The 12,806-nt window shown below is 41.8% G+C and overlaps 1 protein-coding gene across 2 annotated transcripts in view; it reads left to right on the top strand.

The window, feature by feature from the left end:
- The window catches only part of OCA2 (OCA2 melanosomal transmembrane protein), a gene marked incomplete at its 5' end in the record, with an annotated part of 170,515 nt that overhangs the window by 55,557 nt on the left and 102,152 nt on the right, over window positions 1–12,806 (top strand). For both annotated transcript variants that reach the window (XM_082630808.1, XM_082630807.1), the window contains 3 exons: window positions 542–598; window positions 3,756–3,880; window positions 6,653–6,791. In XM_082630808.1, coding sequence (XP_082486934.1) covers window positions 542–598; window positions 3,756–3,880; window positions 6,653–6,791 — 321 coding nt within the window. The remainder of the gene's footprint in view (window positions 1–541; window positions 599–3,755; window positions 3,881–6,652; window positions 6,792–12,806) is intronic.

Raw genomic sequence — 12,806 nt, 5'->3', positions numbered from 1 at the left:
TAATCATTTCAATGTAACTACTCTTATTTGCTTGTCTTGATCAAATTGGTGACAAAACTCAAATTATTTTAGGAAACAAAATTTAAGCCAGTTTAAAAGTCTTAGAACATTGAATTGTTGCTCATGTGGACACTTAGGTGCAGAAGGCCACATTCTGTCCCAGTTCCTTCCCTGTTCCTAGCTTTGTGACTGTGAGTGAGTCACCTTCCATCTCTGCTCGCCAGTTTCCTGGTCTATAAGACAGAGAGGAATTATAACACAGTGTTCACTGTCAAGATCAGATGGAATCAGATGGAATGATAATGTACCTTGGGCACATATCCTTGGACACATATAGTGGTGCAAACCCACTAGCAAGGGGCTTGATTCAGGGAGTTAGTAAGTGAAGCACACTCAGCAAGAGAGTGAGAAGCTTGATGAGGTGGTAGCTTTCACGCAGAGGCCAGAGATCAGATTTGAAAGTGATCACTCTGGTGTCATTTCAGGATGGTGCTGAATGCTGAAACATTCTCCGTGTCTCCTTTTTCTCTTTTCCCCACAGATGATCTTAGTCGCCATATTTTCAGATACTGGATTTTTTGATTATTGTGCTGTAAAGGTAAGTTTGATGTGGCATTTAATAGTTATGTATTAGTTAATTGACGTATTTATTTTCCCACCATTACATATTTAGTGAATAAAACTACCACTTAAAGCAAATATTTTAAAATTCTGTCCTCCTTTTCAAAATCACTGCTGAAAAGATGGATAGAGTTGCTGTGCTAAGTTAGGTGCCTCTGAGCAACACTTTCAGCTTCTCAACAAATAACCAAAGAAGAGGATCAAGGAGAAGTGTACTCGAGTTGAGTGTTTGTATGACAGGGTTCAAACTGGCAGGTTGAGAGCTATGCACCAAAACTGCTTTGCACTTCAGAGTATCCAAATATTTTAAGTCATCAGCTTCTGATTACTCCACTTTTTGGTGAAATAATTTCAATGATTACTTTGTAAACATTGAGCATATAAACATTCCTTTTTTTCTTTATTGCATTTAATTAATTGTTTATTTATTTTAAAAAAACAACTGTATTGGAGTATAATTGCTTTACATTGTTGTGTTAGTTTCTGCTGTATAACGAAGTGAATCAGCTATACGTATACATATATCCCCATATACCCTGAGGAATCCACCAGCAAGTTTTGACTGGCAGAATTTGTACTGGTCCTGGCTGAAAACCTAGCCTGAGCCCAGCAGCCATACCACAGATGAGCCCATGTCCAGGCCACTCAGATCTCCCAGCTGGATATTTGATATAGCTTTTGATGGTTTAGGGCCTCTTTCACGTGACCCCAGCCATGTGGGTGACGGGGTCTTGGTGCTCCGGCCTGGTGTCAGGCCTGAGCCTCCGAAGTGGGAGTGCCAAGTTCAGGACATTGGACCAGCAGAGACCTCCCAGCCACATGTAATATCAAATGGCGAGAGCTCTTCCAGATCTCTCCATCTCAATGTGAAGGCCCAGCTCCACCAACAGCCAACAATCTCCAGTGCTGGACACCCCATACCAAACAACTGGCAAGACAGGAACACAACCCCACACATTAGCAGAGGGGCTGCCTAAAATCATACTAAGTTCACAGACAACCCAAAACAGACCACCAGAAGCAGTCCTGCCCACCAGAGAGACAAGATCCACCCCACCCACAAAAACACAAGCACCAGTCCCCTCCACCAGGAAGCCTACACAAGTCACTGAACCATCCTCACCAACTGGAGGCAGACACTAAAAACAATAGGAACTATGAACCTGCAGCCTGCAAAAAGGAGACACCAAACACAGTAAGTTAAACAAAATGAGACGACAGAGAAATATGCAGCAGATGAAGGAGCAAGGTAAAAACCCACCAGACCAAACAAATGAAGACTAAATAGGCAGTCTACCTGAAAAAGAATTCAGAGTAATGATAGTAAAGATGATCCAAAATATCGGAAATAGAATGGAGAAAATACAAGAAATGTTTGACAAGGACCTAGAAGAACTAAAGAGCAAACAAGCATTGATGAACAACACAAAACATGATATTACAAATTCTCTAGAAGGAATCAATAGCAGAATAACTGAGGCAGAAGAATGGATAAGTGACCTAGAAGATAAAATAGTGGAACTAAATACCACAGAGGAGAATAAAGAAAAAAGAATGAAAAGAATTGAGGACCGTCTCAGAGACTTCTGGAACAACATTAATCCCACCAGCATTCAAATTATAGGGATCCCAGAAGAAGAAGAGAAAAAGAAAGGGGCTGAGAAAATATTTGAGAGATTATAGTTGAAAACTTCCGCACCATGGGAAAGGAAATAGTCAAGTCCAGGAAGCTCAGAGAGTCCCATACAGGATCAATCCAAGGAGAAACATGTCAAGACAGATATTAATCAAACTATCAAAAATTAAATAAAAAGAAAAAATATTATAAGCAGCAAGGGAGGAGAAACACATAACATACAAGGGACTCCCCATAAGGTGAACAGCTGATCTTTCAGCAGAAACTGCAAGCCAGAAAGGAGTGGCAGGACATACTTGAAGTGATGAAAGGGAAGAACCTACAAGCAAGATTACTTTACCCAGCAAGGATCTCATTCAGATTCGATGGAGAAATGAAAACGTTTACAGACAAGCAAAAGTAAAGAAATTCAGCACCACCAAACCAGCTTTACAACAAATGCTAAAGGAACTTCTTTAGACAAGAAACAAAAGAGAAGGAAAAGACCTACAATAACAACCCCAAAACAATTAAGAAAATGGTAATAGGAACATATATATTGATAATTACCTTAAAGGTAAATGGATTAAATGTTCTAACCAAAAGACATAGGCTGCCTGAATGGAGATAAAAAAAAGGTCCATATATATGCTGTCTACAAGAGACCCACTTCAGACCTAGGGACACATACAGACTGAAAGTGAGGGGATGGAAAAACATATTCCATGCAAATGCAAATCAAAAGGAAGCTGGAGTAGCAATACTCATATCAGATGAAATAGACTTTAAAATAAAGACTATTACGGGGCTTACCTGTTGGCACAGTTGTTGGGAGTCTGCCTGCCGATGCAGGGGACACGGGTTCGTGCCCCAGTCTGGGAAGATCCCACATGCCGTGGAGCAGCTGCACCCGTGAGCCATGGCCACTGGGCCTGCGCGTTCAGAGCCTGTGCTCCACAAAGGGAGAGGCCACAACAGTGAGAGGCCCACGTACCGAAAAAAAAAAAAAAATTATTTACTTTACAAAGCCCTTTCCAAACCTTGAATGATAGAACAATTCTGTGATTTTTGCCATCTTTGTGCACCATCTTGCACCTCCCAGGTACTATCTGGCCTCTTCCTCACAATACCTTGGTACTGAAAGTAACCCCTAGATCCCCAAAGATCAGCAGACTCTAGGGTCAGGTGGATCCCAACGTCACAGCCCAAGCTGTCCAACCAAAAGGAGTGTGTAAAAGACTAGGGGATACAGGGGTGACAGGCCGTCACCTTGTGACAGATTGACCACCACAGGGCACCGAGAAGGAGAATCTGAGGGAAGGAACATAGGCCAGGGTGGACTTAGAACGTCCAGGTCCAGCCATTACTACCTCATCTCAGCAGATTTAGGAGTTTGTGGGTCTAAGTTTTAATCCTCCATGCAGTGTTTATTTAGACCCTTAGTTTTAGAGACCCTAATGAAATGTTGCATCTGTTCTTTGACCCTGCTAATCCTGGCTTGTTCTTTATTGCGCTGCAGGCATACAAACTGTCCCGGGGAAGAGTATGGGCCATGATCATCATGCTGTGTCTCATTGTCGCAGTCCTTTCTGCCTTCCTGGACAACGTCACCACAGTGCTCCTCTTCACTCCCGTGACCATAAGGTAGGCAGAGTGGCACCGTGTGGGCATCAGGCCAGGCTCACGGCAGCGCACGCTGGCTGCTGACCTCGCCCTCCACTCGTGTGCTTGGGTCCGGCCTGCACACCCACTGGGACTGTGGCTCTGTGTGCATGGCTGTGACAGTGGCAGTGGTGGTTGCAGAAACGCTGCAGGAGTCAGCACACATGGGCCTTTGTGTCCTGTGGGACAGACCGTCAGGGGCCAGGAGTTCGGGTCCATGGGCTCCATGGGGCACTCAGCCAGAGGGTGGGAGGTGGGGCTGCCGTCCCGCTCTGGCAGGCTCCTTGTGGGAGGATAGGACCTGGCAAGGCCTTGCAAGGCAACTTTGGGAAAGAGAAATTCAGTTTGATTCTATGTTACTCCCTTTAATTCCATCCACTTCCTTTGTTTGACATTCACCGAGCACCACAGGCTGATCTCCTGGAGCCTCCTGGGGCTTGGGCTTCAGCCTGTCCTTGTGCAGCCCCTTGCAAGGTCATGGATGTACACTTGTATCTAGACTTTATGTTCTTTACTTTAAAGATGGTTCCCAGCATATCATGGTCTTCCCCTGCTTAGACCCATCATGTGCTGGTGCTGGCTGGTCCTGGGGAGACTGAGGGGACACAGGTATGGCCGGTGGTTTCTGGGAAGCTAGGTAGTGAGGACCTTTAGACAAGTCACTTCAGCTGCACTGATCTGGGTTGTACCATCAAAGAGATTAACCCAAACTAGTGTTCTGAGGATTCTGCCAGATAAGAGATTCTGCTGCACTTGAGGCATGAGACACAGCAAGTTCACTGTCACCAGCGAGGGGCTACTTCCAGAGCTCAGGACTAATTCTGGGCAATGCCTTTGCTGTTGGAAGAGTAGTGACCCTCAGAGGAGGTGGGAGTTGGAGTGTGGGTTGGGGAGAGGAGAAAGATGGCTAGAGAGGAACAGAGAGCAGGCAGCAGCCCACGGATTGGCCTGCAGTGTCACAAGTCAGTCTGTTGCTCAGGCTTCTGCAAGCTTGACTACACTGTCATGGCCCACGTGCAAATATAGATTTGAGGGGAGGGACGCTGAACTCAGCATTCCTGCACAGGGGGCATAGCACCTCCCAGTACCCAGGGTTCTTTTGAGGGTAAATGGGGGATGGAGGGCGTTGTAGACTGTAGCACATGCTAAAACCAACCCTGCCCCTAGGACACCTCAGGGGGCAAGAGGCAGTTCACACCCACCCCACTTCAACCAGGGCAACTCTGCTGCTGACACTGGTTTGAAAATCATCTCACAATGTGCCAGATTCCAGCATGTCACTGCACTCTCTGATGATGGCACCCACGTTCTCAGTATCCCTGTATAACCTGGGCAGCTGAGGGTTGTCTCAGCCTTGCTGGGATTTGTTTATATCCTTAGTGTTCTAGGAACTGGCTTTGTAATTTTATGTGAGAATAGCAATTCCACTTATTGGTCTAAAAATTACTTCTTTCAAGATCGAAATGTTGGTGTGCTCAGATTCACTGTTTAAACTACCATATTCTTCATGACTCTATAAGCTTAATCGCATTTCTTCCGCCTTTGTCTGGATTGAGTAGCGCTAGTCTTTACAGTTAAACAGCCAGATCTGGCATTGTTGATCAGCACGCACTAATCCTTTTCTTGCTAGAAGCAGAGCTGGGGCCTCTTAGCCTGACAGCTCCTGCTGCTGATTGGGGTCTGATCCTCTTTTTTGGATTCATCCCTGTCCCTGGTCCCTGGACACTGCTCCCTTCTCAGCTTCCACACGGTTCTGTAGGCCAGCCCCCCTCAGAAGAGCTGCTGGCTGTGCTCTGAGCTGGGAGGTGGTAGAAAGGACCCTTGAGGGGCTTCCCAGACTCTGCGCTTCCATCGCAGGGGGTGTGGGTTCAATCCCTGGTCAAGGAACTAAGATCCTGCATGCCGTGGAGTGGCCAAAAAAAAAAAAAAAAAAAGAACCCTTGAATGTAGCAGGGACCCCCCTCTCTGCCAACTTCCACACCCAGGCCTGGCTTCTGTAAGGAAGTGGGCAATGTGATGGGCAGGTGGAGGAGGAAATACCATGAGGTATTTCCTAAACTTTCTTTAGAGTAGCCTTTTCTCAACTGTGTGCTCAGTGGACCCACTTGCGGAGCTCTAAACGCTGCTGCCCAGGCCCAGGCCCAGGGGTTGATCTGTCGTGAGCTGGGCAGCAAGACTGTCAAGATTCCCAGACATATCTAGTGTGTAGCCAAGGTGGAGAACCACTGCTGTAGAGTGTGTGCTCCTTGTTAATATTAAGCTTAGGGCCTCAGCATTTGAAAAGTGTAAGGTGGGTACGGAGCTAGGTTGGCAGGCATGGTGTGAGCCACTGGGTGGCGGTGGTTTCTGCTCTAGCCTCATCCTACTCAGAGGGGTCTGGTGGCAAAGACTCATTCATCTGTGCCAGGGCCTGCCCTGCACAGGGTCCTGCACCCTGAGCGCTTCCTCCAGACCTGTGGGGGCAAGGCAGGAGTATATTTTCACATGGATGGTTCAGATGGGTTGTATGTTAACTTTCAGAGAAATCTAATGCTGAGAGTCAACTTTATCCAGTAGCTCTGTAGCATTGTTGTCATTTTTTACCCCTCAGCATTGCCCTTCTCACAGGTGTGTGTGTGCGTGTGCATGTGCACGAGCACGTGCACACACATGCCTCCCTTGTACAAGCAAATGCTTTAAAAAATTTTAAGTCTCACATGGGCCATTCACAATGTGAATAGCGGGACTGTTTTCATCTTCCTCCATTCATGACAGATTGTGTGAGGTGCTCAATCTTGATCCAAGACAAGTCCTGATTGCAGAAGTGATCTTCACAAACATTGGAGGAGCTGCCACTGCCATTGGGGACCCACCAAACGTCATTATTGTTTCCAACGAGGAGTTGAGGAAGATGGTATGTATCAGTATAACAGGGTTGCTTCCAATAAATAGAAGTGTGCAGCTTACCTGCACACTTAATAAAATTTTACCCTAAATGGATGTCACTTCTTCATATGAAGTGCTCTTGGACATCTTGAGAGTGGGAAGTTAGGTGACTGATCCTCTAATTTAGAGTTAAGTGGTCTGAATTGATTTCATTCTTTTTTTTTAAACATCTTTATTGGAGTATAATTGCTTTACAATGGTGTGTTAGTTTCTGCTGTATAACAAAGTGAATCAGCTATACATACACATATATCCCCATATCTCCTCTCTCTTGCATCTCCCTCCCACACTCCCTATCCCACCCGTCTAGGTGGACACAAAGCACCGAGCTGATCTCCCTGTGCTATGTGGCTGCTTCCCACTAGCTATCTATTTTACATTTGGTAGTTCATACATGTTAATGCCACTCCCTCACTTTGTCCCAGCTTATCCTTCCACATCCCCGTGTCCTCAAGTCCATTCTCTACGTCTGCATCTTTATTCCTGTCCTGCCCCAGGTTCTTCAGAACCTGTTTATTTTTGTTTTTTAGATTCCATATATATGTGTTAATATACGGTATTTGTTTTTCTCTTTATGACTTACTTCATTCCATATGACAGATTCTAGGTCCATCCACCTCACTACAAATAACTCAATTTCATTTCTTTTTATGGCTGGGTAATATTCTATTGTATATATATGCCACATCTTCTTTATCCATTCATCTGTTGATGGACACTTAGGTTGCTTCAATGTCCTGGCTATTGTAAATAGAGCTGCAATGAACAGTGTGGTACATGACACTTTTTAAATTATGGCTTTCTCAGGGCATATGCCCAGTAGTGGGATTTCTGTTTCATATGGTAGTTCTATTTTTAGTTTTTTAAGGAACCTCCATGCTGTTCTCCATAGTGGTTGTATCAATTTACATTCCCACCAACAGTACAAGAGGGTTCCCTTTTCTCCACACCCTCTCCAGCATTAATTGTTTGTAGATTTTTTGATGATGGCCATTCTGACTGGTGTCAGGTGATACCTCATTGTAGTTCTGATTTGCATTTCTCTAATGATTAGTGATGTTGAGAATCCTTTCATATGTTTGTTGGCAATCTGTATATCTTCATTGCAGAAATGTCTGTTTAGGTCTTCTGCCCATTTTTGGATTGAGTTAATTGTTCTTTTGATATTGAGATGCATGAGCTACTTGTATATTTTGGAGATTAATCCTTTGTCCATTGCTTCATTTGCAAATATTTTCTCCCATTCTGAGGGTTGTCTTTTCATCTTGTTTATGGTTTCCTTTTCTGTGCAAAAGCTTTTAAGTTTCATTGCCGTACTGTCTTAATTACTGTAGCTTTGTAGTATAGTCAGAAGTCAGGGAGCCTGATTCCTCCAGCTCTATTTTTCTTACTCAAGATTGCTTTGGCTATTCGGGGTCTTTTGTGTTTCCATACAGATTCTGAGATTTTTTGTGCTAGGTCTCTGAATAATGCCATTGGTAGTTTGATAGGGATTGCATTGGATCTGGAGATGGCTTTGAGTAGTATAGTCATTTTCACTATGTTGATTCTTCCAATCCAGGAACATGGTATATCTCTCCATCTGTTAATATCATCTTTAATTTGTTTCAACAGTGTCTTATAGTTTTCTGCATACAGATCTTTTGTCTCCCTAGGTAGGTTTATTCCTAGCTATTTTATTCTTTTTGTTGCAATGGTAAATGGGAGTGTTTCCTTAATTTTTCTTTCAGATTTTTCATCATTAGTGTATAGGAATGCAAGAGATTTTTGTGCATTAATTTTGTATCCTGCTACTTTACCAAATTCATTGATTAGCTCTAGTAGTTTTCTGGTAGCATCTTTAGGATTCTCTATGTATAGTATCATGTCATCTGCAAATAGTGGGAATTTTACTTCTTCTTTTCCAACTTGTATTCCTTTTATTTCTTTTTCTTCTCTGACTGCTGTGACTAAAACTTCCAAAACTATGTTGAATAATAGTGGTGAGAGTGGGCAACTTTGTCTTGTTCCTGATCTTAGAGGAAATGCTTTCAGTTTTTCATCACTGAGAATGATGTTGGCTGTGGGTTTGTCATACATGGCCTTTATTATGATGATATAAGTTCCCTCTATGCCTACTTTCTGGAGAGTTTTTATCATAAATGGGTGTTGAATTTTTTCAAAAGCTTTTTCTGCATCTATTGAGATGATCATATGGTTTTTCTCCTTCAATTTGTTAATGTTTATCACATTGATTGATTTGCATATATTGAAGAATCCTTACATTCCTGAGATAAAACCCACTTGATCATGGTGTATGATTCTTCTTATGTGCTGTTGGATTCTGTTTACTAGTATTTTGTTGAGGATTTTTGCATCTATATTCATCAGTGATATTGGCCTGTAGATTTCTTTTCTTCTGGTATCTTTGTCTGGTTTTGGTATCAGAGTGATGGTGGCCTCATAGAATGGGTTTGGGAGTGTTCCTCCCTCTGCTATATTTTGGAAGCATTTGAGAAATGTAGGAGTTAGCTCTTCTCTAAATGTTTGATAGAATTTGTCTGTGAAGCCATCTGGTCCTGGGCTTTTGTTTGTTGGAAGATTTTAAATCACAGTTTCAATTTCAGTGCTTGTGATTGGTCTGTTTATTTTTTCTATTTCTTCCTGGATCAGTCTCAGAAGGTTGTGCTTTTCTTAGAATTTGTCCATTTCTTCCAGGTTGTCCATTTTATTGGCATATAGTTGCTTGTAGTAATCTCTCATGATCCTTTGTATTTCTGCAGTGTCAGTTGTTACTTCTCCTTTTTCATTTCTAATTCTACTGATTTGAGTCTCCCTTTTTTTCTTGATGAGTCTGGCTAATGATTTATCAAATTTGTTTATATTTTCAAAGAACGGGCTTTGAGGTTTATTTATCTTTGCTATCATTTCCTTCATTTCTTTTTATTTATTTCTGATCTGAATTTCATGATTTCTTTCCTTCTGCTAACTTTGTGGTTCTTTTGTCTTTCTTTCTCTAATTGCTTTAGGTTTAAAGTTAGGTTGTTTATTTGAGGTTATTTTGTTTCTTGAGGTAGGATTGTATTGCTATAAACTTCCCTCTTAGAACTGCTTTTGCTGCATCCCATAGGGTTTTGGTCATCATGTTTTCATGGTCAATTGTTTCTAGGCATTTTTTGATTTCCTCTTTGATTTCTTCAGTGATCTCTTGGTTATTAAGTAGTGTATTGGTTAGTCTCTGTGTGTGTATTTTTTACAGATTTTTCCTGTAATTGATATCTATTCTCATAGCATTGTGATCAGAAAAGATGCTTGATACGATTTCCATTTTCTTAAATTTACCAAGGCTTGATTTGTGAACCAAGATATGATCTATCCTGGAGAATGTTCCATGAGCACTTGAGAAGAAAGTGTATTTTGTTGTTTTTGGATGGAATGTCCTATAAATATCAATTGAGTCCATCTTGTTTAATGTGTCATTTAAAGCTTGTGTTTCCTTATATATTTTCATTTTGGATGATCTGTCCATTGGTGAAAGTGGGGTGTTAAAGTCCCCTATTATTATTGTGTTCCAATCGATTTCACCTTTTATGGCTGCTAACATCTGCCTTATGTATTGAGGTGCTCCTATGTAGGGTGCATAAATATTTACAATTGTTATATCTTCTTCTTGGATTGATCCCTTGATCATTATGTAGTTTCCTTCTTTGTCTCTTGTAATAGTCTTTATTGTAAAGTCTGTTCTGTCTGATGTGAGAATTGCTACTCCAACTTTCTTTTGATTTTCATTTGCATGGAATATCTTTTTCCATCCCTTCACTTTCAGTCTGTATGTTTCCCTAGATCTGAAGTGGGTCTCTTGTAGACAGCATATATACGGGTCTTGTTTTTGTATCCATTCAGCCCGTCTATGTCTTTTGGTTGGAGCATTTAATCCATTTACATTTAAGGTAATTATCAATATGTATGTTCCTATTACCATTTTCTTAATTGTTTTGGATTTGTTATTGTAGGTCTTTTCCTTCTCTTCTGTTTCCTGCCTAGGGAAGTTCCTTTGGCATTTGTTGTAAACCTGGTTTGGTGGTGATGAATTCTCTTAGCTTTTGCTTGTCTGTTAAGATTTTAATTTCTCTGGCAAATCTGAATGAGATTGTTGCTGGATAGAGTAATCTTGGTTGTAGAATTTTCCCTTTCATCACTTTAAATATGTCCTGCCACTCTCTTTTGGCTTGCAGAGTTTCTGCTGAAGGATCAGCTGTTAACCTTATGGGGATTCCCTTGAATGTTATTTGTTGTTTTTCCCTTGCTTCTTTTAATATTTTTTCTTCGTGTTTAATTTTTGATAGTTTGATTAATATGTGTCTTGGCGTGTTTCTCCTTGGATTTATCCTGTATGGGTCTCTCTGTGCTTCTTGGACTTGATTAACTATTTCCATACCCATATTAGGGAAGTTTTCAACTATAATCTCTTCAAATATTTTCTCAGTCCCTTTCTTTTTCTCTTCTTCTTCTGGGACCCCTATAATTCGAATGTTGGTGTGTTTCATATTGTCCCAGAGGTCTCTGAGACTGTCCTCAATTCTTTTCATTCCTTTTTCTTTATTCTGCTCTGCAGTAGTTATTTCCACTATATTATCTTCCAAGTCATCTATCCATTCTTATGCCTCAGTTATTCTGCTATTGATTCCTTGTAGAGAATTTTTAAGTGCATTTATTGTGTTGTTCATGATTGTTTGTTTGCTCTTTAGTTCTTCTAGGTCCTTGTTAAATGTTTCTTTTATTTTCTCCATTCTATTTCCAAGATTTTGGATCATCTTTACTGTCATTATTCTGATTTCTTTTTCAGGTAGACTGCCTATTTCCTTTTCATTTGTTTGGTCTGGTGGGTTTTTACCTTACTCCTTCATCTGCTGTGTGTTTCTGTCTTCTCATTTTGCTTAACTTACTGTGTTTTGGGTCTCCTTTTTGCAGGCTGCAGGTTTGTAGTTCCCATTGTTTTTGGTGTCTGTCCCAGTGGCTAACTTTGGTTCAGTGGGTTGTGTAGGCTTCCTGGTGGAAGGACTTGTGCCTGTGTTCTGGTGGATAAAGCTGGATCTTGTCTTTCTGGTGATGTGTTTTGGGGTGTCTGTGACCTAATGATGATTTTAGGCAGCCTCTCTGCTAATGGGTGGGGTTGTGGTCCTGTCTTGCTAGTTTTTTGGCATAGGGTGTCCAGCACTGTGGCTTGCTGGTCATTGAGTGGAGCTGGGTCTTGACGTTGAGATGGAGATCTCTGGGAGATTTTCGCTGTTTCATATTATGTGGAGCTGGGAGGTCTCTGGTGGACCAATGTCCTGAACTTGGCTCTCCCACCTCAGAGGCACAGCTCTGATGCCTGGCTGGAGCACCAAGAGGCTGTCATCCACATGGCTCAGAAAAAAAGGGAGAAAAAAGAAAGAAAAAGATAAAATAAAATTATATAAAATTAAAAAGTTATTAAAATAAAAAACAAAATAATTATTAAAATATTTTAAAGTAATTAATAAGAAAGAAGGAAAGAAGAGAACCAAACCGAAAAACAAATCCACCAATGGTAACAAGTGCTGAAAACTATACTTAAAAAACAAACAAACAAACAAACGGACAGACAGAACCCTAGGACAAATGGTAAAAGCAAAGCTATACAGACAAAATCTCACACAGAAGCATACGCATACACACTGACAAAAAGAGAAAAAAGGGGAAAAAATATTTATATCGTTGCTCCCAAAGTCCACCTCCTCAATTTGGGATGATTCGTTGTCTAGTCAGGTATTCCGCAGATGCAGGGTACATCAAGTCGATTGTGGGGATTTAATCCGCTGCTTCTGAGGCTGCTGGGAGAGATTTCCCTTCCTCTTCTTTGTTCGCACAGCTCCCGGGGCTCAGCTTTGGATCTGGCCCCGCCTCTGCGTTTGGGTTTCCTGAGGGTGTCTGTTCTTCGCTCAGACAGGACGGGGTTAAAGGAGCAGCTGCTTCCAGGACT

This window comes from Mesoplodon mirus, assembly GCF_964341445.2.
Source record: "Mesoplodon mirus genome assembly, chromosome: 8".
Lineage (NCBI taxonomy): Eukaryota > Metazoa > Chordata > Mammalia > Artiodactyla > Ziphiidae > Mesoplodon > Mesoplodon mirus.
The sequence above is the reverse complement of the archived record's forward strand: the minus strand, read 5'-3'. Positions and strand labels throughout refer to the sequence as shown.